Source organism: Larus michahellis, chromosome 9, assembly GCF_964199755.1.
Source record: "Larus michahellis chromosome 9, bLarMic1.1, whole genome shotgun sequence".
In the NCBI taxonomy this organism is placed as follows: Eukaryota; Metazoa; Chordata; class Aves; order Charadriiformes; family Laridae; genus Larus; species Larus michahellis.
Window position 1 is genome coordinate 27,981,260 of NC_133904.1, and position 24,018 is coordinate 28,005,277.

The 24,018-nt window shown below is 46.8% G+C and overlaps 1 protein-coding gene across 1 annotated transcript; it reads right to left on the bottom strand.

The window, feature by feature from the left end:
* Nucleotides 1-18,961: 18,961 nt before the first annotated feature.
* AGTR2 (angiotensin II receptor type 2) lies at nt 18,962-22,199 on the bottom strand. The gene is made up of 2 exons (XM_074601015.1): nt 22,067-22,199; nt 18,962-20,472 (listed from the first exon to the last, which is right to left on the bottom strand). The coding sequence occupies exon 2, from the start codon at nt 20,397-20,399 to the stop codon at nt 19,281-19,283; it is 1,119 nt and encodes a 372-aa protein (XP_074457116.1). The 5' UTR covers nt 20,400-20,472; nt 22,067-22,199; the 3' UTR covers nt 18,962-19,280.
* Nucleotides 22,200-24,018: the final 1,819 nt, after the last annotated feature.

The window sequence follows — 24,018 nt, forward strand, 5'->3', positions numbered from 1 at the left end:
CCAATTATCATCTAAGGCTATAAGGACTTTGAAAGCACATAAATGTTTGGGGCTGCTTATTGCCTATTTTTCAGAAAACGCTGATGCATATAGAATGCACACCGATTCCTGCATTCTGTGACACCTCTGCAGTGACACTGCGGCTGCAGAAACAAAGGGCAATCTCGTAAGGAAGAAAAATACCTTTGTGTTTGTGCTGCTAAGGGAATATGGACAGCGGGAGCAGATTCACCGCAGAAACACAGAGGCTGTAGGACCATCTGGCAGCGTTCCGCGTCAGCTCGTGTGGGAGCGGCACCCAGTCTCGTCCTGTCTTTCATCACCACCACTGTGGCATTCAGGTCAAGGTAGGTACGCGTCTCAATCCCGTCTTACTAAATGTAGCAACATCAGTTATGGGAGTTTAATTGTTTGCTCTTTTAGTTCCATTTCTGCTTCTGACATTGATTTTTGTTCGTACTGTATGTACATAGAGGAGGGAAAGCATTACATGAACTTAAACGGTGATATCAATGCAATCCAATCAAAAATAGTTTGTTTGAAGTACCATAAAAACCATATGAGATTACAGCCACACACTGTTGAAAGCAGAATGTATAAACAAAAAGAAATGTCTTGGATAAGCGGCTACAGCGTTCTTAACCAGGAAGCTTTCATTGTCGTCAAGCTTAGTTAGTCATTAAGTTCATTGTTAATTATAACCCTCCCAAGTTTTATTCCATAGGATTCTCAAGGTACGGGCTCTCTGATAGCAATGCCACCAGAAAGGAACCTCTGAGGTAGAAGACCCTGACCACATCATGAGGTACACGGAGGTCAGCTCCATTAGCCAGGTCCAACTCACTCTGGACCCGGAATCCATCAGCACCATCAACTTAATGGGCAAAGGCTCCAACTGCTCATAGTACCTTCAATTTTAATATCTTGTTCTAACGCAAAGGTACTGCTTTGTACTATTTGCAAGTCATATTATTTGTAAGACAGATGAAAATTCTTAAGATTTAGTAAAACTTTAAAATCATATTTCACTTTTGCTGAAGGTCCAGGGAGCTAAAGTAGGAAATGGGACTGGGCATTCACGTTACACAATGAACAATTTGTTCAAGCAATGATTTACAACCTGTGAAAACTCTCATATATTGTGCAAAACACTAATAAAACACCCTTCTTTCCTGTGATGCAATGTCCATGCTTCTGTCTAGGTCTTACATGCAAATAGAACTTGTGGTTGCTGATTACAGCGACATCTGCCCGTACTTCAGCTCTCAGAGCGGGGCGTACTTTGCCACTGAGTACTTGCTCTTTATCTGAAGAGGGCGTGATGATTTGTGAGTACGCCGTGAAGACGTTTTGTACTCATTATTAATACAGCAGCATTTCCGTACTTTGAACAACTTCTGAAAGGCTATCTGTCTGTGTAGTTTTCTCAGTTAAATAACGCGTTAAAAAAAAAATAAAAATCTATCAGTGTTCCAAAGTTTACTGAGTACAGAATTTATGATCACTTATGGACAATTCTCCCTTTTCATTTTGAAAGCACTCCAATAAAAGTCCAGATTCATTAGGATGGCTGTCAGGACTATGAAGAAAGTTAAGTTTTGGATTCAAAAGATGTTCTTGGGACTGCACACAGAGGAAAGACTATAAGCTCCCTCATTCTCTGAAGGGCTGAAACGCTACAGGAAGGCCAGTTTACCTGAACAACAACTAGGGACCAAGGTCAAGTTCAGAAGCGGAGGCACTGGACAAATTCAGAACCAGAGCTCTGAGCTGCAGCCCAGAGCACGGGGCTGAGATTCAGTCTGTCTTAGGTAAAATACCGCATCCTTCTGTAGAATATGTTGATTAGACTAGAAATCTGGTAGGGAATCATATTTGATCAAGAACATTGTATGAAGGCATGTACACCGTCGTGGGCAGAAAGCAGCTTAAAATCAAATGGAGAATCACTACTGACTGTTCAAAGCACTGCATTGACCGAAGAAATTGTTACTGACCCGGCAAGGAGAATTTGGTTCAGCTTTTGGCAAGGAAATACTTAAAAGGTCACTGAATGAATGCCAAAGTCGGGGAGAGAGCAAGGTGAGGTTTTCCAGGAAAGAAATGGGGAAAAGTTTAGAAATAACTGTCAGGTCAGAAGCGTTCATTCTCTTGAGAACTGGAAAGCCCCATTGTAGTAATAACCCAACCTGATTTAATGGAAATGACTTAAAGGCTGGGGAAGGGCAAACAAAAGCACACACCATAAGACTGCAAACAGAACTGTCACTGCGAGATCGGGATTTCATCACCTCCAGGAAAAGACAGTCTGAGCCTTCCCACGGCGAGTACCAGACCCTGCAGGTGTGCGACTGGGTCCAGGGCACTCCCAGAGGACAAGTGCTGCAGAGAAACCAACCACTGCCCTCCCCGTAAGGGGCACGGACGGCTCTCAGTAATGCCATGCCCATGGTAGTTTCAAGGGTGAATTCAGAAACTGCTCTAAAAATAACTGGCTGTTGCCAAACTAAATCCTCCAAACTAGATATTCTACTTCCTTCATAATTTTATGTTTGAATCTACTGCATTGCTATGGAAAGCTGTGGACTTGCCATTAAAAGGTGCCCCTAATTCTGCATTCCTGTTAAGATTATTTGCCTCAGAGTCTTGCGAATGATGGAAAAAGCCCACCAGTCTCATTCTAGCAATTGCTGGTAGAACTGGCTGGAAATTTACCCACGGCGGAACAATTCTCCAAAAGTTAATCAGGTTGTTTTGATCTTTCAGAAGTAAAACCTATCAGAAAAGTTGTATTTTAGGAAACTAAAAAAGTTCAAGCTTTTCATAATGATCCCAAAGAATTCTCAGAATTTCTAGACAAACAAATTTTCCTTTTTTTGTTGCATTGTAAAAGCAGGTGAGATAGATAAATGGAATTACTGGCATTGTTTCACTTTCTTATGGTTTATAGTGCATTCTTACAAATTTTAAAGCAGAGGCCACATGGATTGCCAGACAGGACAGGGAACTCGAAACTACAAGTGTCCATCCTGCTGACCAGTTTCCATCTCTTTTCTCAGCCGCAGCTGTCAGGGAGGCTGTGGGAGGCTGGGCTATGCCTGGAATGCAGACCCACGGCTCGGGAGGGCAATTTCAACTTTCTGTTTCCTCCTTTATAAAACTGGGATAACTACTAAGCTACGTACCTAACCTCAGATTATCCTTGCGTAGCATTTTGTAGTGCGGAGCACAACTCGAGACCTTGCAGCGGTTTGATTTATCGGTAGGACTAGTGCAGTATTAAAGATTATGTGTGGTTGTTCCAAAAAGCTGTATGTATAGTTGTGAAACGCAGTCCTGATAGCTGAGGTGCCTCAACACCGGCAGAGCCCAGAGCCCTTGCTGTGTCCCTTCCAGAACCTGCCTGCAGTGAGGACCAAGGCACCGTACCACCGAAAGCTACATCTCCTTCACCTCCCTCCTGCCCTCACCCACCAGCCAACCTGACCTGGAATTTGTGATTTCAGGCCCAGTCTGGGGGCAGACCCCCGATCAGCTGCGGGATGCTGGCACAGGTTTGCAGAACACCATCTGAAAGCAAAGCGTGACCAGCTGCCAGATTCCTCCCTGATGCCCTGCTCCAGGATCGCACTGCCAGTAAAAATATCAAGACCAAGTACAAGGGGAATGTCCATGGACTCTGCAGCCCTTCAAGACGACAAAGCTGAACTTCTGGCAGCCTCTCAGAAGCTGACAGCAGACCCAGACTAGACTGGGGAGGAGTACTAGCAACAGAAGATACTGTTTAATCTTTCATTAAATTATCATGATGCCAGCAGGTGACATGCTATTAAGTCTTGGGACAGTGGAGGCTCTGAGGGCTATATTTGGGTGTGGGAGAGGGGTGTTTTTCTCTCTCCCAAAACTCATGTACACATTCCTCATCTACAGTGACCTCACTGAAAGGGTGGAGGAAGGGGAGGAGGACTTCCCCTCAAGATAAAGGTGTTTCTTCTGAAGCAGAAAGTAAAGGTGAGACGGAGACTTCCTCCTCCTTCCCAGGCCCCTACCCCACCATATTCACCCCCTCTCAGGACCCCCTCTGCCCCTGCTCTTCGGGAGAGTTCAGACCCCACAGCCGGCCTCCACCAGGCTGGAGCCCACCCACACGGGCCGCGTCTGGGGTTGGGTCTTGTGCCTGTGGTATATTTTGGGGTGTGCACCGAGAGTGCCACGGCACAGCGACCTCCCCACTGCCACGCAGCGGTGAGAAGAACCCAGACAACTTTCCTCCCACGCAGCAAAGTCCTTCCCTTAAAGGCTTCTCCCCTCAGACCCACGGGGCCCTTCGACTCGCACATAGCCGTAGTTGGGAAGAAGTTTCCACTCATCTGGGGCTGGTGTAGGCCTCACCCCCACCCTGATCAGAACGGGCTCCGCTTTCCCAGCACCGGGGCTGGCGAGCACAGCTCTGCTTAACTTGTGTTGGAGATCTCCCAGCTGAGCACGGCGCGGCGGCCAGGCAGGGACCGCGAGGCGCCAGCCCTCCAAACGGCCCCCAACAGACCTCGCCGCCCAGCAGCCCCAGGCAGATGTCAGATTTGCGGTCCCTTGCCCTGTGGTTGCTCTGTGCTCCAGCTGGACCTTCCCCAGGTAGTTGTGCTCCGGAGGTGGAACAAAACTGTTGCTCAATAGGGAGAGTTTTGTGATTGTATGAGACAAAGCTTCCAAGAAATTGGAACAAAACCAGGAACCCATTGGCTGCCAGATCAAAAACAAACACTGACCAGTCCCTCTCCCTCCCCCCATCCAAAGGTAAATAAAACAGCAACCTTTTTTTTTTTTTTTTCTTTTCCCCCAGGTGCTGCTAGCAAGGGTTTCCCTCCCATCAAAAACACAAGTGAGAGCAGAACCTCTGATCTGCCGCCTGGTGGGAGAACGAAAAGGAAGCACTGTCACTGCCTGTGTTGGATGGTGTCCCAAAGCACATCACTGAGAATTAGAGAAATACCTGCTTAGAGGATTAAGGCCTGCAGCAGAAAAGTTTAGAGGATTACACTGAAGCAATACTTGACTAGTTCTGCAGGAAGTACACCACCGGTTTTTCATGGCATAATTTTGGGGGTAGTTTTTCTGTGCAGTCTGTGCAGGGACCCAGAGGAACATTCACGGAGTTACACCTACAGAAATAATTGCTTTTTATGACTAACACAAGAAGTATAGAATGAAAAAAAACACAAAACAAAACACAAAAGAGCTGACCCTTAGAAAGCTGTTAGATCAAAAATCTTGGACAAACACCACTAGGGTTCCTACATGAGGCAGTGATAAAAAAAATAACACAGAAAGACAATGAGGCAGAACTAAAGCAAGATCCTCTGGGATCTTCTCCAATACAGAGCCTGGGAGAAATGTAGATGCAGGCGTAATTACTGGATGATTGATTTGGGGTTTTTCTTGGATTTATCTCAGTGCGGTAGTTTAAAGAAAGGTATTTGCTAAAAAATAAGAAAATTCCCATTGCAAGTCTTTTGGAGTGGATCCTCTTCCCTGAGGAAGCCCTTTTTGTACATGTTGGAAGAGGGAGAAAGTGGCTTTGATGCTGGAGGTTGAAGGTGCCTTGACAGCCCACCCGTACACTTTCTTCTAAAAGGTGACTTACTGGCTTTACTGGCATTACGAAGCATTCCCAACAGCAAGAAGCTTCAGTTTCTGAAGCTGAAATGAAGAAAGCAGCTGAAGGAAAGAAAGAAGCCATAGCTTCCCACCTTGTAAATGAAGCAGCAATCTCCGACAGCCAAAGGAGGTGATGTGCTTGTTTATCTAACGGAGTACGAGGCCGGATTCCTTGTCTTAAGTTCTGTAACAGCTACTTATGTCAGGAGCATCTCAGTGCTACTCTGGTCGTTTGTGTAATGGGGTTTGAGGGAAGGAAGAGGACAACATTAACAAATTTGGAAGAAACTTAATGTAAACAACCGACTCTTGGGTCTGACCACATGCAGCTCACTGTGTTAAAAAATAAAATCATGCAGCAAAACATGTTTTCTATCAGACTAAAAACAAACAAACAAACAAACAAACAAAAAAACCCAAAATAAAGCTTAACTTGTTCTAGTGAAACCAAGGAAGGTCAGGAGAAAGAAAGTAACCATGGCACAGGAGACGACAAGTAAAATCAGACTCAAAGTCTAACTTCAGCTCTGAGGAATGCAGTGCTAAAGCTCTGTAAGAGCTGTGAGCGCGGTAGGAAGATGCATGGGTAGAGATGGCCAGAGATTTGCAAAATAGAAAAGGTAAGCTTAAAAAAAGAAAAGCAGAATTTACGAGATCATTACTAAGAAGGATGACTAATTCCAGCCTTACTCAGGGCAAGGACTGTTCTGCTCTGAAACGTTGACCTGACAGCTTTGGAAAGCTGGCTTCGGTAGGCTTGCACAGATGCAGAGGGAAAAGGGAAAGCAAAGGGAAGCTTTAGGTGCTTCTCTCTTTCATCAGGAGTTATTACAGTGAACAAGACTAATGGGCAGCATCAGATTTCTCAATATTAGCTTGAGTTTTTTGTTGGAAATGGCAAAAAATCTGGTAGTATCTTGTTAAAAAGAAGCTTACAGAAGAATGTTCCCTCTTGGCTGAAACATGACATTTTTGTTGGTGTGTGTTCAGTCTGTGGGCAATTTTTATCTGTATTATTTCTTCAGGTTTGGAAAGTTAAGACATTAGTACTACCAGGGAATTTTGAAGCTTAGCAGAAAAGCTCTGGAGCATTCCTTCAGTTCTTCTATCTTAAGGGTTTATGAACATTTCCTCAATTGCACAAGACAGAAAACACAGGAGGACTCTGCAGGCAGAAGTTAGCAGCCTGGAAGGAAGCAGAGCTGCTGATACATCTACCAGGTGGTATCTATCTACTCAAGCAATCATTTTGCTTCAAACAGAAGAAGGAACAGGTTTTGTGAAAGGTACAACAGAAAGGTGCAGAAATTTGCTGCTTTTGACTGCATGTACTGAAAAGAGGGCTCCACTATTTAGTTGCAGCCCAGAAGTTCCCCAGAGGAGGGATTGCTCATTGCAACGAGCACACCATCAAACACACCATTTGCAGACACTAATTGCACTAATGCACTATTCCTGGACTGTGCTTTGGAAGGGGACGTGGAGGTACAGTCTGCTGCTGCCTTCAAACAAAGTTAATGAACCGCCACCAAAATTTCCTACCGGGTAGATCACCACCAGCAAGGAATGCTGTATTCACCTGAAATATTTTCTGCGAGCTTTTGATGACCTCCATGCATTGAGTGTTTTCCTTCTGCATGATCAATCTAACTGGTTTGCAAATAACACTGGTATCAATGGCTCATGGGTGGAGGCACTACTCTATAGACGTAAGAGGATCAACATTAGTGCCTATGATAGCTTTTTGACTTAAGAGCATGTGAGTTTGCCTGCGTACACCTTGGCACATGCACACTTGTTTTCAGCACGTTAACATCATATCCAATCAATCACATGCGTCATGGTTTTCCAATCTGTTGGAAAACACAGCTCCGTGGTTTGCAGACTCTTGTCCACCATCCCTGCAGACCAGTGGCCTGCTTATGAGGGCCTACAAAGAACAATTATAAAACAACAGCCTGCTAGTACTCTCCTGGGCTTGCACTTTCATAGGACTATTTTTTTAGGATTCATATATTGAAAGAGCTAGAAAACCACTGATTAAATTCCACCACAAGCCCTGGCTGAAGCAAGATTTAATTCACTGGGCTCCTGTGCAGGAGATAAGAGTAGACAATAATAAACATCCCTCCTGTCTTAAAATCTTGGCATTTCAGGTATTAGACAGGTGTAGAGAAAAACCTAAGCTCACAGCAGCCTGTGAACTGTCCCAGTTACGAACAGAGGCCCCATCTAACAGCACACCTGGGACAGACCTGATACGAGCCAAACAACTGGGAGGCATCAAAGCCAGGCACTGAGGACTTCTGTTCCTAGGAAGCTGTGACTAATTTAGATTCCAGCAAATAGAAAACAAACTGCTTTGCTCTGAAGTTAATTTAGTGCCCACTTAGGTGCCAGCCTGAGTTAGAGCTTCCACTGAAATATGTAAAAAGCTGGAACTGCCACAAGCATTTTCCAAACGTATCAAATATTTCATTTAGGTATAAAGTAATTTTCGTATCTGTGGAGTTTGTCACATTGAGTCCTCTTAAATTTTTTTTCCTCCAAAGTTGTGCAATGTTTAAAAACTTTTTTTTTTGCTATTCCCGTCTAATCTAGAAAACAACAATTTATGCCTGCAGCAAAATGCCTCAAACACAGAACAAAGCTGATTTCATCAGTGTGTAATCTTCGATGGAATCTTACCTTGTCTTCTGTTTTACCCTTTACTTCTATGTAGAATTTTTTTGAGACCTCCTGTACACCAGAACTGTACTCTAATTATAGCTATGTAAAAAATAAAATTGACCTTACTGGAACTCCTTGCCACCAGGGACCATAATATGGGCAGCATACAGTGACTGGTGAAGTCCCACAGTAGCATTCCCTGTGCTTGCAGGCACTGCTAAAATAACGTCCCGATGTGCACACCGAACATTCACAAGGAGGAAGCATTTTCATGACACTGCTTGAATACAATAAGATGGGCACAAGTGCACAGGGACATTGCTTTTAGGCACCTCCATTTCTGGGAGCTTCAGAGAATATACGTTAAGGTCTAATTTGGAAAGTATTAAACTCTGAGAAGGTTCCAGCTGCCAGTGACTAACAAGAGAAACTAAGCACCAAAATATGACAAATCTAAAATTTAAGAGCTTTAATTGTTTCAGCTATCTTTTTGGACAACACCATGGCTCAGAAAGGGACATGGAAAGGTGTTTTTTTCTTCTCTCAGGGGAATTGTTGCATGCTATATAGACAGACTGATTCCAGATGGATACGGTCATTTCCCTAGAGTGGCTGCGTGTATCCAGATTACCCTGAACTCTCCATACAGTAGACTCCCTTTGAAAGCAAGGGTGTCGCTGGAAGCCTGGCTGAACACCTAAAGCATGCAAGACCAATATTTAACAGAGATGCTTGATACATGCCTTGGGGAGCTATTCACGTCACCTGCATTAGTCATCCAAGTGCGATTAAGCACAGCCAGCTAGGAGCCCAGTTTCCTTGTGCAGACAATGCCTGAAAAGCAAAGTATCTCCAGAGGACGACAAAGGGACGTTAGGTCAAAACCCCATAATTTTAGACCCTCCTCCAATCACACCAGTAGCTTTAAACTCCCTTAAAAGTCAAGGCAGAAAAAGAAGTGATGCTAGCAGGCATTTCAGACTTACAAGACATGAAACAAGCTCTGGAGCACCTTTTCTCCCCCCGAATATAAAGGAAGGCAGAGGTCCGGCAGCCCCCAGGGATTTGCTGTACTGCCCTAGCAGCTGACCTGGCGCCAGACGTTACCTTTCGGGAACATTTGCTCAAGCACCATCCACCTCTCACGCAGCTTTGACAGTGTTCTGGGGGCTCTTCACAAGCGTGTCAGCATCGATACCAAAGCTACCGTAGTTACCAGTTCCAGAATGGAACTGGTCGTCTTCTGAGTGCTACGCTGGACTTTCAGCAACTTAAAGACTGACAAATCTCACTCTTTTTTATGACAAGCAGTAGATCCTCCCGTAAAATAGACATGCTGAACTTTTTAAATTTGATTTTCAATGACTAACTCTCTCTCTTTTAAAAACAAAACAAAACCAAACAAAACAAAACCAACCCACAAATAGTATTATTATTATTGCTCTGAAGTTATGGTTTCATACCATCCAAGCAGACAGTTTTCTGCAGCAGCCTACACGCCGGCACTAGGTGGCCTCTTTCTTCTTTCAGAGAAGGTCTGATATAGCATTATATCACCTAAGGACTTAACCAAAAGTGAAAGAAATCGTTTCGCAAATCTACAGAACTTTGTTTAGTAGGGATTTCAGATTAATATGGCAAACCAGCTTGTTGTTTCCTAACTGGAATGCATTCACTGTAACTCAGAATACAGAACTGAGTATCTGTAACTTGGCTCGCAGCCTGAGCCTCCAACAATGTTTTATCCGCACAGCAGTCTCCAAGGAGGTACGCGTAGTATTTTATACCTGGAAAAAAAAACCCAAGACACCACAATGTCCCTTTGTCCAACTTATAGATGCCCAAGTGTACGGAAGGGAAGAGGATGTGAAGATAGGATGGTCACTTTTCTCTACTCTGTTTAGGTTTTCCCAGGTGAGATTCAAAAAAAGCAATCAGCGCCTCACCTCCCCCTTGGATGAAAGCTCCTGCATTCCTGTGTCCCCTTGCTGCCAAGTGGGCTGCAAAAGCAGAAAACCATGATGAATCATGGACCATTTAAGAGACTTTTATGGATGTTAAAAAATCTAACATAGAGCCCAGCACATAATAGTTTAATTGGAGCATTTGGCTTTCTTGAAGAGGCTAATGAGGAAACGAGGCTTTGCCTACAGCAAGAGAGCACTCTGGCAAAGTTGCTCCAGGACAGGGGTTCTTATTTTGCCTTTCGGTATTTCCCAACCGCAGAAAGCACAATCACTTCATTGCAAAATCACTGTGCTTTTGCAGGATAAGCTTTGTGCTAAACAAATGCCTGCGAGCACGTTCAGCCTTTAGAGCAGTATGTGCTGTTATATGAAATCATATGAGGAAGTAAAGCGTGTTTTGCCATGGTGTGGCTGAACAGCGATTTCCTCCATCAGTAGAAAAGGGATGAATTTGTTTACAGAGTGCCAGGCAGGGAACGAAGACTGGAGCCTGCAGAGCCACTAAATGAAGAGCCAGCACAAGGTGATGTACACCAGGCTGCGTCTCTGGGCAGTCACACGGATCCCCGCGAAGAGGAAGGTGGTTGGGGACTTCTTTTGGTCCCTGCATGAAGAACACATAGCTCTCCCTGTGCCCTGCTGTACCTCTGACTTTGCTCCACTGCTTCTTTGGAGTACTTTTCTCCCTCCTGAAAGGAGGGTCTAGAGAGATGGGGGTCAGTCTCTTCTCCCAAGGAACAGGTGATAGGACAAGAGGAAACGGCCTCAAGTTGCACCAGGGGAGGTTTAGGATGGACATTAGGAAAAATTTTTACACTGAAAGGGTTATGAAGCATTGGAACAGGCTGCCCAGGGAAGTGGTTGAGGCACCATCCCTGGAGGTATTTAAAAGATGGGTAGATGTAGTGCTTGGAGATATGGTTTAGTGATGGGTTTTGTCAGAGTTCAGTCGATGGTTTGACTAGACGATCTGAAAGGTCCCTTCCAACCTAGGCGATTCTATGATTCTTCTTGAACCAGTGACAGGGAGGGTTTAAGACCCCCATGAAGCTGAAGACAGATTTTCTCTGTGTATTCTCATGAAATAAAGAGCTTGGAGACACAAAGGGAGCAAGGGTAAAGGAAATGCCCTGCGTGACTGCAGTAGATGTTAACTGCTAGCATTATGCTACGTTATTATGAGCTGTTTGGGGAGGATGTTAAATGTTACTGAATTTACTGTTATATTTTCAGCTGGTCAAACGTGCGTACCTGCAGTAATGTTATGACACAGATTATAGGACAGGCACAGGTGGCTACACGAACCCAGCAAAGATTTATGGCAGGATCCACAGTAGGAGGGAGCTCCACAAACAACCTCTCAATTCTTCATGTGTCTCCAACCGCATCTAGCTCGGTTCCCTGTCCCAACGCACCAGAACAAGTCCTCGGAGCTGTCATCTGCTCTGCAACCCAAGGAAAACCTGAGAACATTCCTCAGTAATTATTCAGAGGCTTTCAACAGACCCTTGTGCTGAATCCACCCTGTTTGTTCCACATGAACCTCTGACATTTTTTTCAAACAGCAGATTTTTTTTTTCCCCGATGGTATGCCTTAAAAGAGTCTTGCTTAACCCATAACCCAAGTGCTGTCCTAGCAATCAACAGCAACGTGATTTTCCACCCAGACTGGGTACGGATAAAATCTGCTCGTGCCTTCAGCATGAAGTCTGCTCTGGGTACTTCTGCAGCTGCATTATCTACAGGGTAGCCCAACATTAAGAACTTTCCCATCTGTTTTCACTACCTGTTTGTGTTCCCAGTTCCTCCTAGAGAGAGTTACCTGCAAAGTATCGAATATCAGCAGAAAAGTAGCTGGTAGCTAGAAAAGCAGCTAGTTGTCTTGTAGTTCAGATTCATGCTGGACTCAGAGGTGAAGGAATAAACATTCCTGACTCTCCTGGGTAATTCCTTTTTTGGGTGTCCCAGTGGATGAAAGAAAGATCTCTTTGCATTCCTGCAGGAGAGGAAGATCAAAATAAAATCAGATGAGAGACTGCCAGATTGCAGGCTGAGAGACAGCGATGTCCACGGGGCTCTCCCCAGTTAATATGGCATGTTTAATATCATCCTCTAAAGTACTTTTTCCTAGACTTGTGCTTGAAAACAACTCCCTTGGGTTGTATCATTTCCCTAATAAAAGCCCACATGTTCCGAACTGCAGCAGTCTATTACCACAGATTTGAAAGAAAAACAAACCTTTTTACTATGAAACATGTTGATTACATTACAGAGTCCATCTGGGTCTGAAAGTACATTCTTAAGTAGACCTTTGTCAAACATACTTACTGCGTACTGAACTGCACATGGAGGAATCCTCTTCCAAAGAAGCAGGGGCACTTTGACGAACAAAATCTGCACACCATACTCATCTAAAAGGAGACAGTTAATACAGTAAAACAAGGATATTCAACACTTTATGATTAAAATTCAGGACACACTAAACCCCTGGAGTTCACAACAGCAGGGATGAGTATAAAGAGCCAAATTGTGCTGTCCTTACTTTGGAAGAAGCCTTCCGTGGTCAGCGAAGGTGTTTGCAGGGTAAGATGCTCGCAGCAGGAAGGTTCATGAGATGCATTTCATTATGTGTAAAGCTCCTTACAGCACTTACCAGAGTGAGTGAAACACTACAGAGTAATTAATGCTGCTCAGCATCCGCAAAGAAAACCTACCATGCTCCCCTGCAAGGGAAGGCCCTGAACAGTTGCACGCCACATAAACATCATCTCGTCAAAGATTTTGGGAGGCAACAGATTTTAAGACCAGAGATGAAGTGCTTCATTTCCTCCAGAGACAGTGGTAGTTGCTGCACTTTTCCTACTCTGCCCTGACACAGCTGCGTGCTGAGCACATGCTGTATTCATGATTTTCACTTTCCTGTTGTTGCGAAAGAGCCGCATGTTTGGATGCTGTCCTAATGCTCAATGCAGATGTTTTGCTGTTTTTTGAAGGCGGCTGTGCGTTGGGGTGGCTGTAGCTCAGCCCCGCGAGGCTCACGTGCCAGCTGCCCACGTACCAACTTGCAGCAAAGCACAAAGGGGCATGTTTAGGGCATAGGCAAGTTATTTCAGAGTTCAGCCCCATGCTTCCAGCGCAGCAAACGCTGTTACAGGCATGTACTTTCTCCGCGATGAATGAACTGCATTGTGGGATTATCAAACGTTGGAACAGGCTGCCCAGGGAAGCGGTAGAATCGCCACCCCTGGAGGTATTTAAAAGCCGGGCAGACGTGGTGCCCAGGAACATGGGTTAGTGGCGCTTGTGGCAGTGTCAGCTTGATGGTTGGACTCAATGATGCGAAAGGTCCCTTCCAACCCAGACAATGTTACAGTTCTATCTGTGGGCAGATGGCTTCAGAGCACAACCGCGGAGGCATCCCTGGGGAATGCAGAAGACGCTGTTCAACCAAAGCTTAAACAGCAATAATAATGTGCTGCTTCTACTTCCTTCTGGATGTATTATATGAATGTGAGATCTTTCCATTTCATTGCGTTAATTCTCTGCACAGTAATTGTGTCTTACATACCCAATAAATCTCTGTCTAAATAGGTTTAATGATCATACCATTTTCCGTCCTGCTAGAAAGGCTTCTTACATTTGTCACAAGGTGAGTCTAGTTTCTACAGACAGCCTTGTGCTCCCTTTCATTTTAGCTGTCTGTCATGTTGACCTGGTGGCTGTGTTGGATAAGTCACATTTGCACCGTTGCAGTTCACTGGGTTGGGTATTGTTGATTTTCTTATTTGCTGTAAAAACAATAAAATATTTAAATTTACAATTCTTCAAGCCAAAACTCACACTGGGTCTTGGCTTCCCCATAACTGCTTGTCTTACAGGCATGACGTGGAGCTTCGCAAACTTAATCTGAAGAGCTACTGGTTGTCAGCGGGGGAGAGGGGGTAAATTCAGATGTATCTCACAGCAGGGAAATTAATGTCGTGACCCTCATCCACTTCCGCATTACTCTGCTTTGTCCCTGTGAAATGTTTTGGGGATTAACAGAATTCCATCTGGACCCTACAGAATCAAATTCAGATTCTGTCTCAGCTGAAGAGGAAGTGGAAAGTAAACATTTGAAAGAAGCGATGAGAGAGGCTGGCTTGCTCCCTCTCCCAGGGCTCTCTACTCGAAGACCAAGGTCCAGAAACGTTTTAGCGAGGCCTGTGCAATCGCCTGCTGGCTTCTTGCCCCACACACTCCCAGTGGCAGACAGGCAGCAAAGCCAAAAAAGCTGGTTTTGGAAGCTGAATGAGGTCCATGTATGGTCTTCGACAGACATAAGGGCTGACATTTGAAGCAGGCAGGATTACAGCTTGGGCACTGAGAAGGAGGGAGGGAGGGAGGGAGGGATGGATGGATGGATGGGTGGGTGGATGGATGGGTGGGTGGCTGTCCTATGGGTTATCAAGGACAGGAGTGCTGTGGGGAGGTGCCTCTGGACTTCCCATATGGAAGAGACATCAGCTCCCCTGGTTCCCATCCTTACTGTCCCCGGCAGAGGATGTGCCCCCATTGAAACCAGGGCTCGTCCCCCCCTTCAGTCCTGCTTCCCAGTGGCAGCGAAGCTGAGGGCACCCCAACACTGCAAAGTGGTGATTACTGATGTGGAACTGCGGGTGTGGGAGAAGGTCTGCAAAAACCTCCTTAGGCGAGGTGAGTGCACACAGGCTTGCTGCTGGCAGCTGGGTATCCCACAGAGTTAGGCATTACTTCCCTTTAAACACACCCCCACACCCCTGCTGTTTTCCATAAACAAATCTCAATTTTTACTCCAGGGTGGGGTTTTTTTTTTTTCCTTTTGATTCTAACGAAACCTAGCAAACAGGGGGGAGCGTCGGCTCTCAGCCACGTACCTCACTGGATGCTCCGCCACCAAGGCAAGCAGCTCACCACTGTATCCAGACCACAGAATGCGCCATGTTGAAAAGAGCAGCCCCTGGGCTCCTTCTGTAGGCAGGTATCTGGTAAGACAAAGCCATAGGAGACTCACCAACCCTTCCCGGCAGAGCCCACGGGCCAGAGGAACAAGCCCCTCTCTGTTGCACCTGCTGGATCCCGCAGCAGGCAGACGTGAGGAATGCACATCCCATGACCTTGCAGAAGGGAACAGCCCTTCCCAACAACAGCAGTCATTTTCCTCCCAGGGAAGGAGGTTGGAGACGCGAGGCGCACGTCTGCCAGCGTGGAGGAAAGGCTGCCAGACCACCTCCAGCCCCACGCTTCAGGTTTCCCGTGTTCCCCCCAGGGCCCCTCAAATAAAGCATCCAGAAGTCCTCATTTTCATGGGGAAACCTGAGCAGTTCACTGGCTCCATGGCACCTCCTCACCCTTCAGCCAGGACACGGGGATGTGTTGTGAAGGGCAGCCAAGTTGTGGCAGTTGGCTTAGGGTGGCAAGATGATTTTCCTGCCCAAAATCCAGCCTGAGGAATGGGACAAGTGTGCTGAGTGGGTGCCAGCAGAGGCTGAGGCTGTGTTGATTCCTCAGGGAGAACATGCTGTACCAAACATTTCTTATTGTATATCTTACATAAACAAAGCATTTAGCTCACCACCCAGCACTACCTCATGCTAATAAATGCCAGTGACTTTCTCTGCTTCATATGTTGAAGTTGTGTATTCAAGTCAGCTCAGGGACACACACAGGATGCTCACTTTGGACTGAGACCCTTTCTGCAATTCATTTAAGCAGAGAGTAATCAACTGCAGTGAGAACAGGAAGACACAAACAGGATTTGCTGTGCAAACGTGGCAGAGACTGATAGACCCTTGTAGGAAAGCATCCCTTCCATCCCTCTCTGGGGAAAGACCCACTGACAGCGGGCTTTCCCCTCCACCGATGCCGACTGCGCCGTGGCCGGGAGGGTGCAGACCCAGCCAACCATCCAACGGCTGCTCCTGAACCCATCCGGCCAAGCTTGCAGAGTGGGCAAGACACCGAGCAGCCCCGCAGGCTCCCGCTGGCCCTGCTGAGATGGGGTGAATCGCTGCCGGGCACAACCCCAGGGCCTGAGCCGGGCCCCGGCCCCGGGCAGCCGGCAAAGGGCTGCGGGCACCTGCCCCGGGTACCTTCCAGGAGAGCCTAAGGGAAGACAGGGCTTGCGAAGGACCAGGGTGGGAGTCTGGGGACCAGACTGGGATCTGACAGAGAGAGGCTGTAGCACTGCACAATCGTTTGCAAGCTTTGGCAAAATATTCTCTTGAAAGGAAAAAAAATAACTTCTACATTTGCAAGGGAAAAAAAAACAAACCCTACTTAAATTTTGTCCGCGTTCTTCTGCGGAAAATCCTGAAAAAAGAATAAAGACAACCCACCCAAGCTGTGAAAAAACCCACATTTCCATTAAAAAGATCCCTGAAAAATCCCATGAGAAATTCGAGCATGATGGAAGAAACTCATAGAGCTCAACATTATTCAATTTGCTCTAAAAATAAAGCAAACCCCTTGATACAGCACCTCCCCCACTCCCATCTCAGGTTCCTCTCCAGACAGCGTTTTTTGGCTGTTTGTTTAACCACGCTGCTCACATTCGTGGCCTATTAGAGGTACACGGCAGATCTGGCACATAGAAACGTCACTCTGCCGAGCGCACGGGGTCACTTGGTTTGTCACTCTTGCAGAATACGACCTTCCGGGTAGACCTCTTTGCAAACTACGTTACAAGAGAAGGAATTTTCCTCCCCCCTCAGCTTTGCCTCCCCTATTACCCTATTTTTCTGTTTCCCTGTTTCTAGGAGCGTTTCACCAAGTGCGGTGCCTCAGCCCCGGGAGTGGGCATGGATGCCCGCCCTCCCCGCAGTGGGAGACGCTGCATCGCTGCTCTCCTGGGGAAATCTTTGTCCTCAACTGTCTCTAGCCCCCCGCAGGTGTAAAGGCAACCGGAGCTGGATTTCAGATTCCTGTAGTATTTCCCTCTCTGCCCAGCTCTGCACAGCAGGCACGACACTTGTTAAAAACCGTTCTTTTTGAGCAGGTCCAAACCGACACGTAGAAACCGTGCAGCCTGTGGGCACACTCCGGATGGGAAGAGCTGAGGCACGGGCACTGCTGGGGTCAGACGGTGTAGTTTAGCTTCTGGTTTGAGACTAATAAGATGCCAATTAATGGCCAGGCTGTGTTTATTGCTGACCTGTATTGCAGCAAAAGTAAAAAGGCTCCACAACCTCTTATTACTCCTCTGAGCCCGCGACTTTGAACACCTGGTAATTTTCTTTGTACAATGCTTTGTTTTGCTGGAGCATGACTGCGCTGTTGTGCTCATTGCTAAGCAATTAACAGTTTGTCCTTCCAAAAATATCGGACGCCCCAGATACTATTAGCTCCTCGGAACATTTTCAACAAAAACATTCCAGGGGAGACGCGTTAGCGGCTCTTCCACTTTCTGGGGCAAGCACCTCTCCAGCTACGCACCTCGTCACAGAATGCCAGACCAGGGGCAGGGAGAAGGGGTTATTTGTGGTCAAGCCCCTGTTTTGCCAAGTTCTGCACAAACGTTTCATCTCGCATCATTCTGAGACTGGCACATAATCCCATTTTCACAGACACCAGCGAAGAACCTTACCCTGACCCAAACGGCGAAGGACAGCTCCTCGGCCAGGTCCCCATGGCCTCCAGGCACCAGCCAGTGCTGGGACCCGAGGGAGCCCAGCCTCCTGGCTTCCCAACAGGCAGCTGTAATTTCTGACCCACGGACCCAAAACTGCTAATGCGAGCCTTAAGAGTAACTTGTCAGAGAGAATTCCCTGAAGGTAACGATCTTTCGGCCGCCCCGGGTCACCCAGCCTGAGGACGACCTGCTGGCCCTTGAACAAGGTGCCAACACATCCCCCTTTTAGACTGAGCCTGTCAAACATGATCCTTTCTGAAGGGTCCAGAAGGACCAGTATCTCTCCAGCAAAAGAAAATTTCAAATAATCATCAAAAGCGACCTCAAAATAGAATTGGTATTTGCCAAATACTTTTCCCCCTGCCCCCTTTCTTTTATTAACAAATGAGTAAATGCCCACACTGAGATGTGGCTAAGCCTTAGGAGTCACACCATGGTTTTCCTTCTGGGTGTCAAGACAGAGTCACTTAGGCTTTCTGTACACAGTACCCCAAAGCTACAGCAGTAATCGACATTTAAAATGCAAAAAGTCCAGAGGACCAGCAAGTCCTTTCCCCGAAGGTTGCTGGAGAGCGCGAGGGACTCGGCATGCCCACGTAGCAGTGGGACGCAGCATGTTCAGTTCCTGGGCCACTACTGCAAAAAGTGACCATGCTGAATCAAAGCAAAGGCCCCATCTGGCCTGCGACCCCGTTACCTGCTACGAGAAAGGTGCAAAAACGTGCGTGTGGTTGTACTTCCCCCCAAGAATCCTCTCCTGTCTCCCGCAGTTTGCAGAACCGTTGTCTCCGCCTCTTCTCAGGATCCCTGCCTAAGCAAGCAGGTGTATTTGATGCACTTTATACACAACACCTCCAGCCATATATTTTTTAAAAAATAATATATATATAAAATAAAGGTCAAAATGTTTTCTTACAGATGGGTACAGAATTATCTGCACTGCTTTATCTACACATTCTCTAGTGAGAATCCCTTTCAGAAAACCAGCTGAGGGTATAATACTCAGCACCTACACAATTATAGCTGTCAGGCAATGCTCCTTTGGTATATTTTGTCCTTTTGTGTTACACTAAACATTCGCCTCATCCCAGCCATGCACAGGCTGGTATTTAAAATGCCATCAATATATTTATTTGTCAGAATGTTCCCGCCGTGTAAAACTTGAACGCTCATTGTGGAAAAGGAGGAAGAATAAAACCCCATGTATGAGAAAAACAGGTTCTCCTTCAAACAGCTGCTGAGTGAAAATGGGCAAAACCCAAAGGCAACAGAAGAGAGGAGTGTCACCGCTGCAGGGACAGCCAGCTGCCCTGATGTCCCCCCGCATCATGCCCGAGTGCCTACAGCAAGGACTCAGGCCCCTCTTCCCTGCCCACGGGGGTCTCAGCATCTCTGAAGCAGCTCCCTTTCCTCAAAGAAGAGCTCTCTCGATGGCTGTTGAACTGGTAAACCCGTCGCTTAAACAGGCGATGGAGCTTCTCCTGGAACTGGTTGCCAATAAAGCAGTACAGCAACGGGTTGGTGCAGCTGTTGGCAAATGCCATGCAGATGGCAAACGGCAGCGCCGTGTCGATGATCCCCGTCACGTCACAGTTGTTAATGATGTTCATGTGAGCCAAGGCATCCAAAAACGTTAAAATGTGGAATGGGAGCCAGGAAATAAAGAAGGCCACAACAACAGCAGCCACCAGCTTTAGGACTTTGTCCCTCTTCTGCTTGTTTTTCCCAAACTCCTGTGCTTTGAGCAGGTGCCTCCTGATCCAGATGTAGCACGTGGTGATCACCGTCAAGGGGATGAAGAAGCCAAGTGCATTTTTCAGGAAGGCTGTTGCCACGGACCATTTTGCGTAATTCTCATGAGGAAAGGCCATAATGCAAGCATTGACCCCCAAGCTTTCAATGTAGTGAGTGTCACGGAAATAAAAGGTTGGGAGGGAGGACAAACAGGCAAGGCCCCACACAACCAATGCGATAAAATAAGCTTGTCGTGGAGTTCTTCTTTGAGAGCGAATAGGATGGACAATAGCGTGGTACCGGTCCATGCCCATGCATGTAATGAAAAATATGCTTGCGAACATGTTCAGGCACAGGACAGAACTGGAGATCTTGCACATGAGAGACCCAAAGAGCCAGTTGTACCCCTGCGCGTAGTAGGTAGCCCAGAAGGGAAGGGTGGCGAGGCACAGCAAATCCGCCATGGCCAGGTTGAAAATGTAGATACTAGCCACTGTTTTGGGGCCACTGTACCGACAAAGCACCACAACCACCACGCTGTTGCCAACCAACCCCAGAACAAAAACCACGGAGAAGAGTGCTGGAATTAGAGAAAACTGATAATCTGAGGAGGAAAGCGGGCAGGGAGGGGGCGAGCGCAACGCAGCCGATGAGTTTGTTTCTGCTGTAAAGAGGACTTGGAGAGTTTCTCTGGTGGTGATGACCAGGGAGCAGTTGCTCTGCATGTTGGTGCTGGTGGAAAGGGAGGTTCTGCAGGAAATTCATGTGCTAGCAGCACTTTTCTATCACGTCGCTCACCTGTCGATCAGAAACTGCGTGTTAGACATGCTCTGCGGCCGTCTGGAATCACAGAGTCACAATAAAATAAAACCCATTTAAAATTATGTCTGTACGCTGAGTGCTGAAATACCAGGCAACCCTGCTGGACTCCCTTCCTCCGTCCCACTCACAGGACACAATTAGCTCTAGGGAGGTCACAGCACTTCTTAATTAGCCTGGCAGGGAAGCGAGCAGCTGGGTTTTATCTGTGATTACAGATGATATTTTCTGTGGCCAGCAGAGCAGAAAGATTATTGACTCAGGAGCTGGAGGTACTTCGGCAACTTTTGTGACCAAAGGCAGCACCGAAGCTCCTCGTGATCCTTTTCTCGGCTTTCTAATACTATTTCCATCACTCTGTGCCGTTAAAATCACGTAGAGAGGTAGCACTCGCCAGCGGGGATCAGGTACTTCACGCCTGAGGGTCTCCTGGGACTTCACAGGCATGAAAGCAGCTTTTTCACAAGGCTAAGAGGAAAGCAAGATTTTTCTAATTCACAGGGTCGGATACAAAGACACTGAAGGGTCTTTGCAAAATGTCATTTACTGTCAGAGTCCTTCTCAAAGCAAATCTGCACCTCCTGCCCTCATGACGGCTTTTAATCAGAAATGAAACATTCTCACCGCAGATACAAGCAATAGACAGCCAAGCACTCAGTCCTCGCAGGCGCTGGGTTTGACGGCAGCGTTTGCCGTTCAGTTAGAAAGATCAGGACTGGGCTTCAGTAGGGGAAAACATAGCTACAGAACAGCTGAAACGGCAGAGTTAATTGACCGTCTTTGTTCCAGTTCAACAGCTCGTGGCTGCACTCTAAGCAGGGCATTTTTCAAACTGCACGGCTCTGTAGTCAACGGAGAAGATAGATATCGTACCCAAATATTTTATTTTACATACTAGGAAGATAACTCCTTTTTAATTAAGTCCTTATACGACCAGTCAGGCATTTAAGAATTCTCAAGGGCCCTGAAAAACACCAGAAATTTTCATCAAGACAAGACAACAGAGCTGGGTAATGATCTCTCATTTAACAGAAGACAACTGATCATTTCGAATGTATTTTTCTATATTAACAGTTTAGTGTACCAAAGCTTATCATTTGCTCAATGCAAAATATGCAATATGCTACTTTACATATAGAGACAGAAATTTAATTTTAATTTGATTGTCTCATCAATGAAAATTCAATAGGAGAATATTAACGGACATTTTTGCAGAGTGCCAGTATTTAAAGTCAGGAGATTCAGGAGAGGGTCTGCAGCCCCATTTCACCCTTCACTCTTCTGTCCTGAGCCCCTCGCTTTAACCTACCGGAACTGAAATCTCAGAACTAATCATTTTAGATTTGACTTACTGCTAATAGAGAGATCATACCGTAATTAATTTTAGCTACATCACTGAAAACAAGGTTTCATTGACAAACACGCTCCCCTTTCTGCACACGAACATCTGGTGGATTAGGATCCGCTTCTGAACTAGTCATTCCTACTATTACTTAGGACACAACAAGGCATTTTATCACAAACTGAATCTAATCAATGGAATTTAAGTTCTAACAGCAGATAGAAAACATACCTCTCGAACCTCACATTCGTCTGGATGTAGCTCTAGAATTATGTGCTCCTTTTTTCTGCTTTCCTTCTAGCGAGTGTGACCACCAGCAATCTGCTCTCTCATATCTTCCGTTTTCCCGCTGGGAGACTTTAACCTACGTAACTCGAGAACTGAAATACAAACGCCTGCCAGCTTCTTTTCCTCTTGGCAGCAGAGCAGTTTGAGACCCCCCCCCTTTCCAAGGCCACGTGAGCACATGCAGTAAATCAGGAGAGAGGAGCAAGACAACGAAAAAAAAAAAAAAGGAAAGAAGGAAAGAAGGAAAGAAAGAAGGAAAGAAGGAAGGAAAGAAGGAAGGAAAGAAGGAAGGAAAGAAAGAAGGAAAGAAGGAAGGAAAGAAAGAAGGAAAGAAGGAAAGAAGGAAAGAAGGAAAGAAGGAAAGAAGGAAAGAAGGAAAGAAAGAAAGAAAGAAAGAAAGAAAGAAAGAAAGAAAGAAAGAAAGAAAGAAAGAAAGAAAGAAAGAAAGAAAGAAAGAGAAAAGAAAGAAAAGAAAGAAAAGAAAGAAAGAAAGAAAACGGAAATTATTCACACAAACATCTCTGCTGATTTCTACTGTAGCTCTTGGGCCAGGAGGATATACACACACACAACCCCCCTTCGCCTCCCTACGCGTGCGAGCACAGATTCAGGCCCTCCAAAGGCAGAGGGTTTCCACGGGCTCTGTGGAGTCCCAGCACTCGCTGACCCATTTGGGAACGGAACAGGCTGTCAGTCCTGGCAGAGCCGGCCGCGGCATGAACACGAAGGGATAGAAGGCGGAGGAACATCACAGCATTCACACCGGGCACTGCCCGTGGCAGGGGGGTGGTCCTGTCTCCCAGAGAGCAGGACGGGAAAGCCACTGCCCAGGCTGGAACGGAGGGCAGCAGGACAAATCCCTGTGGCAGAGGGCAGGCTTGGTTCTGGGGCTGCTGGGGTAGCGCAGAGTGGACGGGCACAGCTGCGTTGACACAAAACGGGGTTTTTACATCTGCCGCTTCCTTGCGCCACACGTTCCGCCTGGTCCCAGCCTCCTCGCCCTGGAAGGACCTGCAAGAGGGCTGCTGGAGGATAAGCACTGGGGGAAAGTAAGCATCCGCCAGCCCCCCACTTTGCCCTGAGTGTGATCTCCTCTGCAGCAGCAGCCCATCTACTGGGGACACGCAGGTGGTGCTCCCCAGGCACAGCTGCACGGTGACAGATGGAGAGCCACCACAGCAGTCCCCACTAGGGACATGTCCCTTTGCCCCAGCCAGGTGCTGCTGGCTGGCTGTCCACCACCAGCCGGGGCTGGACCAAAGCTCGTCCCATTCTTTGGACACCAGCGCAGCCTTGCAGCGCTGGGACCCAGCTGTGCCAGCTTGGGGGATCCCCGGTGCCTGCCCTTGCTCAGGGACTGCACAGCACACCACAGGCAACGGCAGCACAGGCTCTAAAAACAGCTCTGCCTACAGCAAGGTGACCCAGAAGCGAGATGAAACGGGGAAAACGGCCTTTTACCAGCACCTTCAGAGGAACCAAGGGCTGAGCAGGCTGTGGAGAGCAAACTCACCTGCCTTAGGCCCAGAAAGAGCTGCAGAGAGCGCTGGAAAAGCTCATCAGCAAACTCATGTACATCCCCTGGAGGGGAGCACTGCTTGTCGAGGCAGGGAGAGGAGTCCTCGCCAGCTTTTGGCTTTATCTGCCTCATAATTACAGTCCAGCTCCTGGTATTTTCTGTACAAAAGGAGAGCGGGTTATTTAAAGAAGGGAAATCCCACACAGCATTTTTATTTATCACACACTGGAGCTGATTTACTGCTTCACGACGACAAAGCAGTCAGGGGTCAGCGCTGTCAGGCTGCGAGCACACACAGTGCCTGGGGCAAACACTGGAAGGGAAAGAAATCTTAAATAGCTCAACCAAGTGACATGCTGAGAACAGGCAACACAGA